The sequence below is a fragment of the Sceloporus occidentalis genome, unplaced genomic scaffold, assembly GCF_023333645.1.
Source record: "Sceloporus occidentalis isolate IW3139 unplaced genomic scaffold, rSceOcc1.0.p SCAF_154, whole genome shotgun sequence".
Classification (NCBI taxonomy): Eukaryota; Metazoa; Chordata; class Lepidosauria; order Squamata; family Phrynosomatidae; genus Sceloporus; species Sceloporus occidentalis.
In genome coordinates, this window is record NW_028317134.1 from 1866181 (window position 1) to 1886898 (window position 20718).

General features: G+C 38.9%; 1 protein-coding gene across 1 annotated transcript in view; it reads left to right on the plus strand.

Moving 5' to 3' along the window:
* Nucleotides 1–17754, plus strand: part of LOC149280564 (disintegrin and metalloproteinase domain-containing protein 22-like) — a 65827-nt gene extending 48073 nt beyond the window's left edge. The window contains exons 19-31 of the mRNA XM_089500412.1: nt 692–742; nt 818–881; nt 1393–1498; nt 1805–1927; nt 2473–2638; nt 2877–2991; nt 3955–4045; nt 4932–4949; nt 5829–6023; nt 8037–8137; nt 8593–8659; nt 16649–16772; nt 17734–17754. Coding sequence (XP_089356538.1) covers nt 692–742; nt 818–881; nt 1393–1498; nt 1805–1927; nt 2473–2638; nt 2877–2991; nt 3955–4045; nt 4932–4949; nt 5829–6023; nt 8037–8137; nt 8593–8659; nt 16649–16772; nt 17734–17754 — 1242 coding nt within the window. The remainder of the gene's footprint in view (nt 1–691; nt 743–817; nt 882–1392; nt 1499–1804; nt 1928–2472; nt 2639–2876; nt 2992–3954; nt 4046–4931; nt 4950–5828; nt 6024–8036; nt 8138–8592; nt 8660–16648; nt 16773–17733) is intronic.
* Nucleotides 17755–20718: the final 2964 nt, after the last annotated feature.

Below are 20718 nucleotides of genomic sequence, written 5' to 3' on the forward strand. Positions count from 1 at the left end.
AGCATCCCATCAAGAAACTTGCAAATCAATTTAATATTTTAACTGGAAATTGAATTGCTACCCTCAGACAGTTAATATAGCTATACTTATTTAGAACAAGTAATCAGAAGGTCGTACATTTTTGTTTTTCCATTTGCTTTAATTCCTTTAAAACATTGAATTTGATGGCAGATAAGAACCATTCGGACCATCTAGTCAGCCCATTGTTCCTGATGTAAAGACTCAGACCTTAAGCAGTCCTCAGTCTTGTGTTAGATTCAGGATAACTTTATGTCTATCCCATGCATGTTTAGTACCCACACTCTATCAGCCTCTACCACTGATGCCGGGAGCCTTTTCCACATATCTACTGCCCTTCTCTAGCTTTAGACTTTAGACCTCTTATTCTAACAATTCTCTTCCTTTGAAATAAACCTATGGAGATATTTTGATAGTAAAGAGCTGTTTTGATCTCGGGGAGCAGAGATCGAGGCTGTTGCGTATGATCCGTCCAGAGCTCATTAAGGGCTCACAGAATGATGAATTTAACCTCTTGTATGTAAGTTAGTAGGTCCCTCTAAATTATGGATACATATGTGACCGCAAATAGCAAATGATTTTATTTAGGCAAAAATAGTCCAAAATGCTGCAAATGTAAACATTTTTAATTTGTTTACCGTAAATACATCTTTTTAATCTGAATGTCTTTCAGTGTCCCCCAAATGTACATAAACTGGATGGATATCAATGCGATAAGGAGCAGGTAATGTAATGTTCTGAGTATTCTAATATAAGCAAATATATTATATATTATATGATATCGTCTCTCTGTAAGCAGGGCCTTTGCTTCGGAGGGAGATGTAAAACGAGGGACAGGCAGTGCAAGTACACGTGGGGCGAAAGTAAGTAGTAATATGCTTAGCTTCACATAATCGAATCCGCTCCTCCTATTTTCTCAACTTGTTCCCTGGAAATGCAAACTAATACCATGAAAATGGTCCGTATCGCAATATTCTGTTTGGTAAATTACACATTTGGAGAGCCGAGCAGAAAATCCTTTTTCACTTATGTCATAACACCATCAAACACAAAATGCATTATTGTGCATACGCAGCTGCATTGAACATTAAAGGTCAGTGGACTGACCAGCTGGGCGTTTGCTTGCTGTGCATGCGCAGACGGATGGAATACACAGCATCTAAGCTCGCAGCACAGCACATTGCTTTTACACTCTCCCTGTCATAATCCTCGTTATCAGTTCCCTATAGCATCATATTATGGAGAAAAGCATACGTGATGCATAATCCAACATATAACATTATCATCCTCTGGAGCGCTGATTTCTATTCATTACCCTGAGTGAAGTTTGCTATCACCGACGTTAGCTTCGTTTATTTATGTTCTTGGTTTCAGAAGCTGCAGAAGCAGACCTGTACTGCTACGAAAAGCTGAATATTGAAGGAACTGAAAAGGGCAACTGTGGCAAAAATAAAGAGACTTGGATACAATGTAACAAACAGTAAGAAAACTCATAAATGGCAACGTATAGAAGATAGGGTATTACATATTAAAAATATTCTGTGCTAAATTAGAAAATTAGCATTATCACCATACCAACTAATAAAATGAAACTGTTTTATTCTATAATTATTCTATAAGTTGCTATGGTAACACCACTTTAAACCTTGAAGCCCAAATCACTTTTTGTACATAACCTCACAGAATAGTAAAAGTGCTGGTATAGCAACATATCTTGCAATAATGCGATATTTTTCACTACATATCAGTTATTTCCATGTGTCACCGTGTTGTTCTCTTCTAACAGTGATGTGCTGTGTGGGTACCTTCAGTGTACCAACATTTCAAACATCCCCAGGCTTGGTGAGCTGGATGGAGAAATTACAATAACTTCCGTCACTAAAAACCAAGTGAACGCCTTCAACTGCAGGTAATGTGTGATTTTGATTGGAGGTTCAGCTGTGTGACATAAAGAAGACATTAAGAGTTACCCTGTGTCTTACTATTGTGCTGAAAATCAGTACATGTTCACATGCAGCCAGTATATCGCGTACAATAAATATTCTGGTTACCCATCATACCCGTACCTGGGAACTTTCAGGTGAAGCACCCCTTTTCCAGATCTCCACAATTGTGGAAACTCCATGTCACGGGAGCGACGGTGCGACACGACCCACTGCCCGTCTGCTTCCCCTCCAACCACTCATGGGACCACCGACATCAGCAGACCGCCCGCCAACTTCAGCGGTCCTGCCTACCCGCATCCCGAGAAGGGAGGGCTCCGGGTAGTTGGAACCATAAAGCTCCCTGGTACAATCACACCATCACGCTAAGCCTTCATATGACGTGAAATGAATGTTGGGTTGATTAACCACACTTCTCTCAAGTATATTTAAACTTTATAAATATAAGCAAATTCATCTTTCCTGTATTTTTAAATCAGACATGAGGGACCTATCTGGTTTTATCACACAGTGGGGGCCATGTGAAATTGGATGAGGACACCGATCTCGGTTATGTTGAAGACGGAACCCCATGTGGTGTCGAAATGATGTGCCTGGAACGTAGATGTCTCCCGATCGATTCTTTCAACTTTAGCGCTTGTTTCGGCAGCACAAACAAAATTTGTTCTGGAAATGGGGTACGCATACTGTGAAACTCTAGAATGTAAGTTTTTACATATACATGTCAGAAGGTAGGTATTTTAATTTAATTAATTTTAATCTAGGATTGGGTTCACTAATCCAGGTCTATTAATATTAATTGCCAGATGATGATGTCCCACAGAACTTTATGTACTTTCCGGCAGCAACAGCGTGAATAGGCATATCACACCTCTGTAATTTGTGCTTTATTATTTCTATTTTTGCTAATTACAGGTTTGCAGCAATGAAGTAAAATGTGTCTGCGACAAATTCTGGACGGGGGACGATTGCAGTACCTTTTCTCCTTACAAAGATTTAATAAAGGTGGTAGACCCTCTAATCAATGATGGTACGTAATGCACTTGGTGCACACAAGATCTCTGCCCTCTGTACATCTCTGTCTACAAAGAAAAATGGCTTTCTTAGTATTATCTACACTGTAACTGGGCCGTGCTACACAGAGCAGAATTGAAACGTACCCAGGGTCTTAATGAGACAAAACTGCTCGTCTTGGTCTCTAGGCTTCTGTTTAGACTACGATATCTCATAGATCAGAGCACTAATTTGTAACAACCACTTTCCACAACATGGACTTAAATCTAATGCATTTGTCTTAATATACAAAGTTTAAGGATACATGTTAAAAAACAACGTCACCTTCCTCATGGAAAAATTGTGAAAATATTCCTTCCTCTTTAGTGTATGATTTCTTCCTTGTGCTGAGCGCATCTGTGAGGAGTCTTAAAAATGGAAGGCATCCCACTTGATACATTAAATCATAATCGTTAGGCTTCAAATATTCTACCGTAATCATGAGGAGGAGGAGGAGAAGAAACCCCCTTTAAAATATATAAAGACTTTAGAGACTTTTTGATATATGTGTACTGCTTTCTTATGTGAAAATGTTTTACATTTTTTATGTGTATTCTTAAACTTTGTATATTAAAGCAATTGTGGAACGTTGGTTTTTTTTTTTATACGTAGATCCGAGTAAACTTAAAAAATCCCTGAGTTTATCCAGCCAAACATGGGCCATACATTACAGAGTTTACAGTGTCTTCATATTATATATCCAATAATAAGTCATAGTCTGATTGTTATAGCATGAACTACGTGCCGAGCATTGCAGATCCCCATCATACGAGGGCTTTTATAAACAAGTGATCTACCCAATGAGGGTTCAATACTTATCCAAAGTTTGTAAAGCAAGCAGATAAATGCCCCCAATGATTGGGCCATCTGATGGGTTGATATGGGGATTCCACCACTTTTCAGACTTGTACTAATTTCACTATTTTTTCCTGTTTAATAGGAAATGTTAGCACAAACATAATCATAGGAGCTATTGCTGGTACCATATTAGTGTTGGTGCTGGTGCTGGGCATAACAGCCTGGGGTTACAAGTAAGTTACCTTATTTTATCATAACGTGTCTTCATACATATTACCTAAATGCTGAAACATATGCATTATTGTAATGTAGTCTGTGCTTAGCACCCCCAAACAGTGACTGCAAGACCTCCTTCTATCGGCAGATGGCATTATTATCATGTTGATGGAAAAATGTTTTTTAATCCTAAATAAATTAATGATCATTTTAAGTTTTGTTCATTTCATATTTTAGCACATTTGATAATTCTTGTTGCTACGCCTTAGCACTTCTGTTCTGTGCTGGTACTTTGTTGATCATTGGTAGCCGGAGGTCAGAGAGAAACTTCACAGATAATGCTTTATTGAGGCTAACATATATATATATATATATATATATATATATATATATATATATCTTTAACCTCTATTGTCTGTATATCCGGGTTACTAAGACCAGCAGCCCAGAAAAAGTTTCTCTTGTTAGACTCAGCAAGATAGAATATTAATTTAATGTAACACGGCCATTTATTTAAAAGACCTTACAGTATTCCCTCTTTATCAGAATGAATACAACTTTTATATATCGTTGGGGTTATTTCATTTTAGCGGCCCATACATTTAGAGATATCAGCTGGTAACATTTACGGTATATTTGACATATAATCTACAGTATTTGACTTAAGAATGGCATTCAAATACATTTCATAGTATTATTGCCAATTATTGCAATAAATTGTGAGCCACTCCAAAAAGCACCAGAGAGCTGTATGTCCCTTACAGCAATACCGAGTATCCCCGTCTACACAGACAAACTGGTCTGCCCCTCTGTCACCATCATCGTAGCACCATGTAACATGCTTTTTAATATGATATGGACTATTTTTTATATCTGTTTGTTTTTCTTCTCTAACATGAAAAGAAACTACCGAAGAGAGAGGTAAGTATATCAAAGTATTAATATGTCATTTGTTTAAATGAATCGACATGACCCTGGTATCAGCAAGCTGTGCCCCCCCCCTAGTGTTAAAATGCAGCTCACATCACACCTAGCCAACGCATATCTGTCTGTGGACGATGCTGCTGCTTGTTAACCAACAGTAGGAAGGTTACCTCTCCCGTGTATAATGTATGATTACCGTATGCTGCATGTTGTTTCAATGGAAATGTCAAGTATTCTGCTACGTTGGTCAGCATGTTAGAGAATGTAGACTTATCAAATCACTGAAAATATCCTCAAATGAATAACATGTTTTTCTACTGCTATTTTCTTACACCCGAGACAATAGTCCGTACAGATTCAAATTTGTTATCTAGGGGATTTTATTCACTAAATGGAATATTTATTCCCTCTCATCACAATTCATTATGAAGGACTGACACTGACAGGTTTCTTCAGCAAAAAGCGGTTGAGCTGTCTCTGTATAATGCATAATTCAATAGGTGAGGAGACTGGAGAAATCTCACTAATGTAACTATACATTATACAGGGCCAGCAAAGCTGAGGTTATGCAATTCATAATGTATAGTGAAGTCAAGGAGCTGAAACACAACTCTCCTGCTATCTATCCTATCAATTCTCCGTTTAGTGAATAGACCCCATTGTCAATGTGCACTCCCGACCACAAGTAATGTATATAAACAAGCATACGATGCACACTGTATACCGTCACATCCGTGTTTTATACTACACGCTGTATACGTTCCATTTGCCTTACGTGTCCTTCCCTCTGAACTAATGCTGCTTTATGTCTGTGCGATTTGTTCTCTGTGTCCGTGTGTCTTGTTTTCTGACTTTACAATATCTATTATGCTTTAGACAAATACCCCAGGGAGATTATGTAAAAAAGCCCGGAGATGTCGACTCTTTTTATAGCGACTTGCCTCCCGGAGTCAGCTCAAACTCGGCATCTAGTTCTAAGAAGAGGTCTGCTATTCTGTCGCATTTTCAGATATCTGCCTGTTCCATCCCACATTATTCCATTAGTCAGAACATTTCATTATTTTGCAGAAGGTTTGATTACTTTTTTTACTTCCTTCTTTGTGGAATATTTATTAAGGACACCCTATCCCTAAGCCTTTGACTCCAAAGTGGCTTCTGTTTATTCTACTCTGAATACAACCAAAAAGTAGAACTTCATGTAAAAAGGATACTTTCCAGGACATCGAGACCTTGGGTTATTAGTGGAAATTAAATATGACTGCCACCTGTGCTGTAAAAAAGATATTAATAATGCTGTTGCCCTGATAGATAAATGGGACCAGATTCTTTGCCCCTTTTGGGGGGGGGGGATGCTAACGTCATATTCACCTTTAAGCAACTAAACTTTCTGGGCACCGTTCCCAATAACAAGAGGTTCTTACGTGTTATGAACATGTACACGTCTCCACGCCAGGAGCCTATCAATCCTTATAGTTAAAATCCATCTACAAATCAAGTGTGATCAATTAGTGTAGAATTGTCTTAACATTTTCAAAACTTTTAGATGACGTATAACATTCAATGACATAAGATTTAAGACTATGAAACATGAACAAACGTCCTCTCCATTCCCCAGAATTACCCCACATTTAATACCGTTAAGAATCTCTTTGGCACAATAAGCTGCCATGTCTCCAGGATGGTGAAATGTATAACGCATGTATGGAGAGTTTTGTTATATGTAATTATTAGTTTTGTAAATCATTTTTACAGGGCAGGTGGCAACCCGAAGCATATTCTTGTTAACGCAGTTACTGTTGTTGCGACCCTCATGTTATCCTCGGCTCCAACAGATTTGTTCAAGTATTGTGTGAACAGTCTTTCAACAACAGCTGGCATTCCAAGTTTTACAGATGCCATGTAATAAAGGGTTAACATCATCTTTGCCACAAATGCAGAATTAGCTTACATTGACAGCTGAAATGTACCTGATAATTTCCTTCCTAGACATGAAATTATGCTTTCACTGCTACTAAGAACAATATATTCTATGAAATGGCAGAAAGTTAGACCCAGTTGAGGTTAATCGCCCAGCCCCTTTGAAGTCAAAGAAGAAAATCAATGTCAATATTTTACAGCAACAAATTGCATGGGATGATATGGAGTCTACAATGCAGAGCCATGTCACGTATCTCAATAATCCACCGCTGCATTGTAACACCTACAGAATTTCACCATCACATACATATATATTGTGCGGTGATAGGAATGGCATATCCATATTCAAGCCATATATAATAATAAACTCTGATATATATATATATACACACACAAAATTTACTTATATGTACGTCCTAAATATATCAATATATAATACAGGAATATCATAAAATAAATATATATATAAACTTAGAAACAGAATTTAATGGCAGATAAGAACCATTTGGCCCATCTAGTCTGTCCATTTTTCCTGATATATATATATATTTACACAATATATATATATATATCCTGATATATATATATTTACACACTAACAAAACACTATATGCACGGCATTCATCATATTAATTGTCACTCTCTGGAGGTTCTTTAGAAGGAAGTTCAGCTTTAATTGAAAGAACGAGAATGATCTTAATTGTGCTGTCGAGTCATGTCCTTTTCTGTAGTATTCTGTAATCCGATGTGCCACCGGGGATAGGCGCTTACTGGCTGTATTGCTAATGAACAAAGCCGCTTGTTTGCTCCCCATATCCTAAAGAGTACACTTAGAAAATCAAAGCTTCTATTGTTACCTCTCAATTATTTTAGTATTGGAGAAAAATACTACTGTATTAGTCAAAAGAAGCAAGTACGTCGGTTCAAAGACGATTCCACTGACTGTTTTTCTTTATGTCCCTTTTTAATGAGCATTATATTCCAGTCCTCATCGTTAAATTTGTCAATTGATTGTCTTTATAATTCTAGTTCATATATTTTTTTGAAATCTTTGTTGCTTAAATATAAAGCTTTTCGTTTTGTTGGTCAAGCGTTAGAAACACACGCACGTAAGTACGATGTAGCTGATCGTGGCAGATAAAGGCAATCACCGTTCTCTGCTTTCAGATCTAACGGTTTATCTCATTCTTGGAGTGAAAGAATCCCAGACACTAAAAATGTTTCAGATGTCTGTGAAAATGGCCGCCCCAGAAGCAATTCTTGGCAAGGTAATTTAGGGTCGAACGAGATTTTACCCAAGGGTAAATAAGATGCACCCTCCAGCTGTTCATATTGTTGGTGGAGCATTTTGGGAGTTGAAGGTGATCAGTGGCTGGAGATCAGAGCCGAGAAAGCCTTGGTATAACAAAGCCAACATCACTTCATTTATAGGGGCAAGATTTGTTTTGCTTTTTCCTCCTTTAACTTTCTATCTTTGCCTTCCCGTCGTACCTTCTGGTTTCATAGAAGAGATCGGAACGGGGAGGATGGTTTGTCTGATGATCCGAAATGTCAGAGCTTCATGACATTTTGTGGAGGTTGAAAATAACCAAAGGCATACACTTTAAAGCTAAACATTTTACATTTTTTAATATATTCTAATGTCTTCAATATTTATTGAATATACATTTTAAACTATTGTTTTGATGCTTCTCCTTTTATTTTATGTTTGAATGTGTTTCAGGTAATATAAGCAGCAGCAAAAAGAAATTAAGAGGAAAAAGGTTCAGACCTCGTTCCAATTCTACTGAGTAAGTACCACGAGGTGCATGTGATATGTGCTTTATTAAACGTTTGGTTTAAGTTATTTACACGCAGCTTAAGACATGATATCAGAATATATGATCACCTGTCCATGAGTGGTGATCTGGCTACTGCAAGGTAGTGAACCCAAGATTTCTTTCGTATATTTTTTACTTTTGTGTAAGATAGGAGAGTTTGTTTATGGGGGTTGGAAATAGGGATATATTTGACAGGAAAAGTTTTTTTTTTTTTACTTTTTTGTTACACAGCTCTCTATTACATAGTAGTGCACACTGTCTAGAGACCCCCTTTGGGGTCTTTTATGACCCCAGGGATCTCTGTTGGCACAGGGGAACACACACTGCCCCTCGCACAATGTGCAGACCCCGCAAGCCCTTCCTGCATAAGGAGGAATCCCTAACAACATCAGCGATGATAAGTAAACCCCCTGTGAATGTAAATTGTGGCCTTAGCCGTCAGAGAGGAGACAGATAATAATGATGAATGTTTGGGTCTTTACAGCAGGTAAAAAACAGGGGACTAGATGGGACGAATGGTTCTTACTTGCCATCATAGTTTAGGGATAATATAGAAGGTTAGAGTAAAAATCTAGATGCTCATAGTGATATGCAGACAAACGTCAAATATAATGAATGGATAATTTTCTCCTAAGGACAGTTTTCTAGGATAACGTGGCCATTTGAATTGAAAATGTTTTTGGGTTATTCTGGTTAAAGGTAAATTAACGGTTTATCGGTTTAATTTAACAGTAAATTAGCAATCTTTGCAGTTTGGATTTAGTACATTCAGTCCCCCGAGGGCGGTTCAGATCGTTTATGGAGTTTCTGCTTATACACAGATGAGGTGCGCTGGGGTGTGACATCACTCGGGTGTGACATCACATCGTGACATGCATGGGGACAGCAGGAAATACATACATTATCACACAACCGTATGCTATCAAAGCTGTGAAAGTAATACACGCAGCTGATGGGGAGGGAAACAGGAAGAAATGTTGACCTTCTTTTAAACTAAGGTTTTTTTTATGCAATATACTTCTATTGGCTTTAAAATGCCAAAAAGCAGCAAGAATATGGAGTGTAACAAAATGAAAGTAGCATTTATAATGAACTAGCTGATGTGTCCATCATTAAAACGTTGGTAGGTTTTCCAACCATTTTCTCATGAATGGTGGTGAAGAACTGAATAGTTATATATATATATATATATATTGTGTCTAGTAAGTAAATGGTCTATTTATATTGTAAAAAACACTGCTGCATATTATAAGAAATGACACCAAGAAGTTACACCCGTCATACCGTGCGGGGGAGAGCCGTCCGCTCCCGGAGGCAGACAATGTTATGCGAACTCCTCAGTCATATCACTGATATATATAGATATATAGCTAACTACCATGTATATATATATATATATATATATATATATATAGTAGAGAAGAGGTTGTAGCCGTATTAGTCCAGTGGTGTCAATATCAAAATACAGATGGAATAAGTATCTTGTGATAATACCTTTTTTATTTGACAGAATTTTGGAATGACAAGACTTTCTCAAGTCTAAATGCTGTTAGTCCAATAAAAAGGTATTATCACAAGATACTTATTTAATCTGTTATTTGATATATATATATATATATATATATATATATATATATATATATATATATATATACATATATAACACATAGCATATAGGATTGCGGGTGCATGCTTTGACTACTGTCCTGCTTCAGAGAGCTTTCTTGCCCCGTGAATGCGTGACATAGCAGTCATACATATATAATATATATATATATATATATATATATAAAACTGTCACATAGTAATAATAAGACAGAGAGCACATAGTATTTATTATATACATTTGCCTTGGTTCATACTGATGCAGATTGGTAATGTACTTTAGTTGAATAAGTCCTGACACAGTGTGATATTTCATGTATTGTTGTTCATCTGAGCTTCTAACTAAAAGAGGGTGTACTTTCTTTTTCACACGATTGTTCATACAATGTATAAATCATTCATGGCTGGAAATATGCACTTACCTTTATGACCATGACCCGGGAAACTGATATTGAGCAGCAAAAACAATGGCAACTGTTTTAACTTTTGGTCAAATCTGCAAACTGGAATATGAACTGGTATTCGTTCTACTTTACATGGAAAGGTTTGCTGCCCATTGGAGGTCTCCAGGCCCGGACTGGGACAAAAAATAGGCCCGGGCATTTAAGCCTGAGCAGCCCATATTTATTTATTTATTTATTTATTGTTAAAGCCCACCCTTCATGTACCATCTTTGCATTTAATCATTCACACAAATCATTAACACATTCATTAATGCAGTCTCACAAATCATTCAAGCAATTCATCCACACATGAATTCATTAATTGTCATACGCATTCACACAATTTATCCACACATTTATTCATTCATTCTCATACGCATTCACACTACCCCCTCTCATCATCTTATCTGCCCCTTCTCACTATGTTCCCCCTTTTCACTATGTAACCCCCTTCCCCACTTCTCAATATGTACCGCCTCTATCTATCCCCTCTCCCCCTTTCTCACTACCTAACCCCCCTCTGCCCCTTCTCACTGCAACCCCTTCCCTCACCCTATTTACCTTGTTGCCAGAGCAAGCAGCAACTGCGACCGCGCCTGTGGCAGGGCAGGATTGACTTAGGGGCTGATGGAGCTGCAGCTCCAGGCTCCTACCTTAAAATAGGCCCAGTCAGGACCGGACTGACTGGGCCTATATGGCCGCATTAAGGCAGAGCCCCTTAAGCCCGCCGCAACTGCAACCGGGTCCGCCACTCTAAGGCAGAGCCGGCCTTAGGTGTTCTGGCGCCCTGTGCGGACTACTCCTCTGGTGCCCCCCCATCCCAAAAAAAGAAAGGAATAAAAACTTGTAACAAAACTCCCCTTTCTCACTATCTATCCCCCTGTATCACTATCTACCACCTCTGCCTCTTCTCACTGTTATCATTATATACTGAGGCAGACATTGACGGTGGTACAGCATAATACTTATCACTATATACTGAGGCAGAAATTGACGGTGGTACAGCATAACACCTACCACTATATACTGAGGCAGACAATGACGGTGGTACAGCACACCTATCACTATATACTGAGGCACACATTGACAGTGGTACAGCGTAATCCCTATCACTATACATTGAGCCAGACATTGACAATAGTGCAGCATATCCCCAATCACTATATACTACGCCAAACATTGTTGTGGTGTAGGCCTACCACTTCATTGTCTGGCTTAGTAGTAGGGATGCACCGAAACGAATTCTGGGCTGAAACCGAAAGTGCAGCATTTACCTGTCTGAAACCGAATATGACCTCCCCACACCATAAAAAAACCCCTTTTATTTAAAGTAAGTAACACACCAAAATAGGACAAAACAATTAAAAAACAATATTATATGTATATATATATGATTGTTAACAGCAATCACATTCCTATCATGCCCAGGCATACCCAGATTCCAGGATGTACTCGCAGACTTGGCATGATAGGAGTATGATTGCCCTATCTACCCCTTCTCACTCCCTTCTGCCCCATCTACCCCTTCTCACTCCCTTCTCCCTATCTACCCCCTTTCCCCCGTCTCACACCCTTCTCCCTATCTACCCCCTCCTAACTATCTACCCTCTCCCTCTTTGAAGTTCACTTACCTTTCAGGAGTCCTGCGGTGAGGGTGCAAGGCCTCTGCCTCCCAGCTCTGCCACTGTATGGAACAGTATAGAGTGATGGGAGTTATGATGTACTTTTAGAGCATAATTAGATCATGAAAAAGACATTGGAAATGGTACAGCATAACACCCATCACTCTCACACACTTACCAATCCACACATATATACCAATCCACACATATATACCAATCCACACCTATATACCAATCGACACGTATATACCAATCCACACGTATATACCAATCCACACGTATATACCAATCCACACATATATACCAATCCACACATATATACTAATCCACTCTCACTGAATATTTTCCTACCTTTCCTCTTTTCTCCTTACAGCTCCTTTTCCTCCTCTTCGCTCCTCTTCTTCAGTTCTTCTGTCTTCTCTGTCTTCTTCCGGGTCAGAGGGCACGGACAGCGGTGGGCGCGGCTTCAGTGTTGTGCGCCGGGATCTAACAACAAACCCCGGCGCACAGCAGCTGTTGCCGCGCGGATCACAAGGGAGCGGTATCGGAGGTCTTTAGCAGACCTCCGGCTCCCTTGAGTGATTTTAAGCCGGGTTGAACCCGGCTTAAAATCACTCAAGGGAACCGGAGGTCTGTTAAAGACCTCCGATACCACTCCCTTGCGAGCCTGCTCCTCCAGCGGCGGACATTACTGTCCGTCTCTGGAGGGGTGCCGGGTGCCGCAAGTTGGCACCCCCTGATGAGCGGCACCCGGTGCGGACCGCCCCCTAGAGTGTGACGCCCTGTGCGGTCGCACACCCCAAAGGCCGGTCCTGCTCCAAGGGGCCGGGAAGCCCCCACCAGGGCCGGCCTTAGGGGTTTGCGGCCGCACAGGGTTTAAATTAAAACATCGGGGTTTTTTTTCAACTTTATTTAACATCCTCCATGTTAAATAAAGTTTAAAAAAACTTTATTTAACATGGAGGATGTTAAATAAAGTTAAAAAAACCCCGATGTTTTAATTTAAACCCTGTGCGACCGCAGACCCGTAAGGCCGGCCTTGGTGGGGACTTCCCGGCCCCTTAGAGTGGCGGACCCGGTCGCAGTTGCGGCGGGCTTAAGGGGCAGGTGCCCCTTATGCCCTGCGTTAATGCGGCCGTAGGTAGGGTAGGGGCCTGGAGGTGCAGCTCCATCAGCCCCTAAGTCAGTGCGGCCCTGCCGATGGCCAGTCCAGGCCTGGAGGTCTCCATCAGCCAAATTGTGTTTCATATCTATTTATTTTTGTTCTTGGGTCATAGGCGATAAAAGCTCTTCCCTGTACAAAGCACAGCCAGCCAACTAAAAGGCGCTGAAACCAGTTTGTCGCATTTGGCCGACTATAAGCATACAGAATCGTTGCTAGATGCTGTTCCTACTCATGACTGATGATTTCTAAAAGATAGATTCACTAGTTTTTATAGATGACCCAACCCCTGTTAAATCTTTAGTTTCTGGCTAAGTGCAGGAATTAAATCAGTAGAAGAATAATACCACTGTGGAAGCCTGGTATTACAAGCATGTTTTCTATAGAAACATGTTTTTTTTCAACATTCTCGGCTCAGAAACTTCATTCTTTGGAATCTCTGAGGTACTAAGTGTGATCGACACGCTGGTTTAATTTTTATTATTTTAGCATTAAAGACCCGGGAGAACAAAAAACTGAGTCAAAAAATAGTTATGTATTATGCTGTTTGACACACCAACAGAAAGTGGTATTTCCATGTATTCCGTGTATTGTATATTATACAATTATATTATTTATCTTTAATATTATTTTTAGTAGTGTTTTTTTTTTTCATTGTATCATTATCTCCCTATTTATTTTTAATATGATTTTTATTTGGTTTTTTTTTGTATCATTATTTCCTTCTTTAGACAGGTAATATAGAGGATATGATTGCAATGACTTATGAGTTATTATCGTGGCACTGTTTTGTTGCTAGTCTCCTTTTACACTTAATTTCTTTATCATTTCCATGTCCACGTCCATGAATTAATAGCGCATGTGCTAAACTCCTGTTCTCAGACTGTATATTCTTCTCCTGTCTCTGTTCCTCCTATTGCTTCCTGCAGGTATTTTAACCCCTGGTACAAAAGAGAACGTTATGTAGCTAAATGGGTAGAAGATGTGAATAAAAACATTGAAGGACCATACTTTAGGTATCCCGTAACCTAATATTTTAGCATTTCAGAGCTATGATGTCACAGCAAGCCACTATGATGGTGTTTGCTACATGTATATAGATATATATTTTTTATGTATATATATAATATATATATAAACGCACACATCTACTGTGTGTTTTTCTGTACACATATATCTATAATTTAATACAAGGCTTAGAAGTATACATGCCGGTATGCTTTATGTATACAGTGGAGAATGTCTGGATGTACCTTGTATTTTAGTAGCATCAACTAATTTGCGAAGAACACGCGTTCTGCCTGGATATGTTGTTACTGACACCATTGCCACTGAACGCATGCTTCTCTTTCACCCTTCATAGCAAGGGTTTCTTCATCACGTTATAGCCATGTACTATCATTCAGCGAGGTCTGGTCATGTCATCCCACCTGCCTTGCTCCATCTGGCTGTGTTGCACTCCTTTGCTTACATGAGAAATGATGCTGGTTAGAGAGCAGGTTCCGTAATGAATAAGGGGAAGCAAGAACATCTTAATTATGCGCTTAATTAGATGCTGCATAGCAAATTGTCACATTCGGTATAATTCTGTAATCTCCACCGCTTTGTTAATCAGGGGGGTCACCCCCTTTGTACTGATGTATACATTTATAGGCCCCTATGACATAGGGGTTGTGGCTCAGCTAGTGAAGCATTATTTTCTGAGATGTTTTTGTGAATTTATAGCTGTTTATATAACCGAATAAGACATTTAGAAAATGAACATTTGCACCGTTTCATTCTACTGGAATTCTGTGATAGACTCGAGGACTGGCCACTTTCAGCCGAAACGGTAGGTCCAGCCAAGCGACTGGCTAATAAAGTGGCCCAAAACATTTTCCATCTAACCCTATCTATAATGAACTTATGGAAAGGGAATTATAGGAAACCTATAATATGTTCATTATGTACAGAAAAAACTTCACTAAAGAAGGATATTTGGTAGGTGTGTGTGGTAGTTAAGAAACTTACAGCTCTCTAGCCAAAGTTATTGGCTTCAGTAGTTGAAGAACCACAGATTGTCTCTATTCTAAGTGTTATGAAAATGAATATTAACCATATACTGGTATTATCCCCAAAATGAGTCGCCATGCGTCACCAACGTACAACATACTTTCTATTCTTTAGAGGTTGATGCGTGGCACGTGGTTACGAAGATACAAAAATTGTCAACATGGGACGTCGGCATTTTAATCAGAAAAGCTGTGTAGATTTTTAACCCCTTAAGGACAATGGGCGGATCCTAAACCCATTGAAAACAATGCATTTTGAGCCCGTACATGTACAGGCTTTGTCATTAAGGGTTTAACAAGAAACACACACAGAGATAGCCAAGGCTCCAAAGAGCTAAATTAATAAAAAATAAACTTTTGAGGGCTATAGTGCGCAGGGGTCTCTTTCATGATTCATAAGATACTTGATGGGGCTTTATTTTACTTCAAAGTTACTAGACAGATGATAATTATGTGCAATAAAGCTGAACGTTAAAGCCGTGCTCTAAAAGCATGACTCCCGTGTTCTGTGTAGAGGGATCTTTACATCTACGTGTGTTACGCATATTATTAATGACATCATTATTATTTATAGATTTATAGAACCATTTTTTTCTGCCGGACTGTACATTGCGACAATAATGCTATTTCATAGGTACCTCTTAGAATTAAAACCCTGATCGCATTTATGTAGTCTTAGAATTAAAATCCTAAACTTACAGCCCTTTAAGGTAAGTATATAGGAAAGTTGAATTAGCTAAGACAAACACACATGATTATTTATTATTATTATTATGATTCATTATTATGACTCCCAACATGCTCAGCCAATGCATACACTGCTTAAATTTTGGATTTAAAAGAAAAAATCTTGGTTTTTTGCCCCTATGACACATATAGACATCATTATATATTTGAATGAATTCCGTGTTATTTCCACCAAACTAGAAAAAGTTTACTTATTTTTTTCGGATTGGAGTCTGGTTTCTTTGCAAAATGATGACAGTAATTCAGACTCAAAATCTTTACATCGCAGAAGAGGTTTTATGCTTATTTATCATCTCTCTTGTGTTTTACTCTTCCTTTTATTCCCGCAGGACTCTGTCGCCTGCTAAATCCCCTTCATCATCAACTGGGTCCATAGCTTCGAGCAGGAGGTACCCGTACCCCATGCCACCCCTGCCCGACGAAGAGAAGAAAGCCAACAGACAGAGCGCACGGGTACGGAGTACTCTGTTATTTATATAATAATAGAGAAAAATAACATCTGTAATCTGATTGACTCACTTTGTGGTGCAAGCAGAAATAGTTAGAGACTTCCCTGTGTCTGGACAAAAAAAAAATAATTTTTTTTTTATATGTATATCTGAAATGATATAAACCGAGTTCGCGTGTTTGACCCTAGAGGTATTATTGTCACCATTGTAAATTGGCTGAGCTGAATAATCCAAAATTATTATTATTTATACATATGAACTAAAATGCATTCACAGTTTCTATAATGATTTAATTAAAGACAATGAAAGGCTGAGTATTGTGATAATATGGCAAAAAGGTTATTTCTTCTATTTTTAATTGGATGTTTCAGATTAGGAGTTTGAGCGCATTCTCTCATTACTCTGAGCCTAGTAATATAATCTTTCCCCCTGGTTCATGGGAGTTGCAGTTTGGCAGATTTTTGGCAGGGTGAATTATGACATATATTTCCCTGCAACCTATATAGCGACTCCCATGTCATCCTAAAACCTAATGGTGGAAGGGGAAGTCATGATCTACCACCCTTTCTACAGAGGGTAGCAGATAAGTGAAACAGCCTCCCATTAGAAGTGGTAGAAGATGATTAAGTGAGGGAATTTAAACATGCATGGGACAGACATAAAGCTATCCTGAATCTGACAAGTCCAAGGACTGATTACGGTCTTTGAGTCTTTACATCATGAAAAACTGTCAGACTAAATGGACCGAATACTTATTATTTGCCATCAAGTTCTGTTTCCATGGGACGCAAATCTATATTTGCTGACAGCCCAAAAGTGAATTGCCAATTACCTTGGTTTAGGAGATCTCCCATGCCCTCATCAAACCTTTAAATGGTTTTAGGGCTACAACTTCCACCAGCTGCAGTAATGTACGTTTAAATTACCCTTTAAAGTGACTTTGTTCTTTTTATGTTTTAAAGCAGTTGTGGGAAACCTCTATCTGAATCCCTCCAGAAAACTTGGCCTCATCAGTAAAGCGAGTCAACTCCTGGAACGTTAAAAGTTTACCTTTAAGGCCTCGACTACGTAACTTCACTCGTGATCATTCCTCAGCCAGAACTGAAAGACCGCCATGGAATCCTGGGTGTTTACAACAGGGATTGTTCTTGACCTTTCTGGAGGGTCCCATAATTCTAACTTCAATTGTATTCCCAAGAGAAATTATTAAAAAAATATCCTACATGTTGAGATGTAAATGGACTGAGCAGAAGACATATTTTTATGCATGACAAATATATTTCAGACACTAGTTAAGAACTCACTGATTCTGTTGACCTGATGTACAATGTATCACAATCAAGCACCCGTTGTACGGCAGGAAGGAGTGAGTTATTTGTTTTAAAGCACGCATCCACTGTGGGAAATTCTTTTAAATGCATGCTTATTCTGTATTTTCCACCTACAGCAGGTGAAATATAAGGAGGGTAGCATGGGGTCACACCTGGTTATTATTTTTTTTATTTGAAAGAGCCAGATTTAGGACATTAAACACTAAAGCTTGCCTAGATTTGGTCATTAGACACATGATTTTTGTACATATGTACATTTTTTACTTGTAAAAAAGAAAAAAAAACGTTATACAGTAGATAGTATCTTTTGTCGAATGCCTAAAGATCTGTTACTGCACCATCTGAACTACGAGAAGCCTCATGTAAAAACATGACAAAACAAAATAATGCAACGGATTAAAATTCAAATAGTTTATTCATATACACATAAAAAAAAATATAGCAACCCCGGTTATACATACATAACGGTAAACAGGAAAACAGGCACTGGAAATGAATTGGTTGCACTGGTAAAAACGTTTTTAAAATAGAGTGAAATTTTTTTTTTATGTACAATATTTCTAAATACCTAAAATCCTCAGCAGAATTTACCGGATTTCCCCATGTATGAGACGCACCTTTTTTTAAAAAAAATTTGGAGTCTAAAAACTGGGTGCGTCTTATACAGTGGTTGTAGATTTTTTTTTACAGAAAATAATCATCCGCAGGAGCCCTGCTGCTCACCTCTGTGTTGCTCAGCAGCGTCTCTTGGTCCGTTGAGGCGACACAGGAACCCAGTGGAGTCACGTGAATGTATATCACATGACTCTGCTCCGTTCCTGTTTCCCTGGGAGGGACAAGAGAGGTTCATTCGGAGTTCGAGCAACGTAGGGGGAAACAGCGGTCCCCGCGGAAGTCTGCAAGCGGCACTGGAAGATCTGCAGTCCAGGTAAGGGTGGGGGAGGAGTGTATGAACGAGTATGCGTGAATGAATGAGTAGATTAATTACCGGTAATACGTGTGTGTGTGATAGCATGGATGTGTAAGTAGGGGGGGCAGGGCACAGGGAGGCTGAAAGTGATGTGCATGTGTTGGCTGCTTGTGCATGATAGGAGTGTGATTGCTATATTAAATATACATGATTGCTAACAGCAATAACACTCCTATCATGCCCAGGCATACCCATATTCCAGCAAAGCTAACATCACACGCATCCTCAAACCTGGGCATGATAGAAGTGTAATTATACATGGGAGCGTCTTATACATGGGGAAATAAGGTAACGTTTTGCCATTTTTTCAGTATAGGAAACCGTCATAGTTACGTAAAATGCTAATATTAAATTAATTGCTATTACCATTTTCTGTTAGCTGTTAATATTAAAAAAAAAGGTTTGAAACATGAGGTCATGGTGTAGACAGATATTGTTTTGTAAATTGAAAGTTACTCCACTTACTCTGTGCCTTTCAGATATACCGAAAACGGCAGATACTTGAAGCACCGGGCACATTTCATGTGTTGGGTGGATATTTCTGCGTTACTAACAATGCTCGACATTGATTCTCTAGAAGGCAGACGAACAGGAATGTAACCTTTTTACTTTGTGACGCTTACCTTGTCTCAACTGTGCTGTAGCTTTTTAGCGTGCAAGTGTTACTGTGTGCAGAATAGTCGTTACTTTAATAAAAAAAAGAACTCGCAATTATTCTGTAGCTAATAAAAAGTACTAGATTTTACTGAAAAATTAACTTTTATGCATATTGTCAAATGTAGAATTTAAAGCACGTTGTGAAGCCAAAATACGGTATTATATTTTGTTATTTGTAGAAAATTTTAACGAAAAAAAAGGCTATTTCCAATAAAAAGCATATATGTGCTCGTAGAAATCTTTTTACATTTAAATAACACCCGACTCTTTCTTCACGTATTTAAAGACAGATATACAGCAGTGCTGTTACATTTGTGGGTTAAATTATATATGTCATTAAAATCACATCAGAGTTAAAGAATAAATAAACCATCCCATTTAGAAATGGCACTATGGCTTTTGGCTGGTCATTTTTTTGTATATTATTTAGCTTTGGGTTTGTATTCAGACTTTGCAGGATTACTTTGTCATATAAGTCACTCAAGTGTTAGGGTCTGGGTAAGGGTTTACATCATTAGCAGGACTCTCCGCCATCATGTGCACTCTTTAATGCATAGGATAGGTGTTTGGTCTATTTCGCAAATGCATGGGGGGATCTGCAGAACCCCCCCCCCCCAAGTGCATCTGCCCCTCCCCCCAGCTAAATGCTATGCACTAAATACATTCAGCTAAATGCATCTCTGCGGGTGAGCTACTTACCTCCATCGCTGGCTCTGAACGCTGTGTCCAGTGGTCTGTTTTACACATACATCAGTCATCGGGGTCTCAAGGCTCCCCACTGATTTCCATGCAAGCGCATGATTATATCAGTGGCAGGTCATAACGCCCATTGATTTCATTGGAAATAGTTCCGCCACTGACTGACCGTCTACGTTCGAAAGGGTTTTAATTACTACCTTATATTGCAGTGTAAGACCCCACAACTGCAGTTAATATAGCATTGGTTGGTGCTTTCATGTAGAAATACGGGGTTTGGCTGAATTCTAGATCAC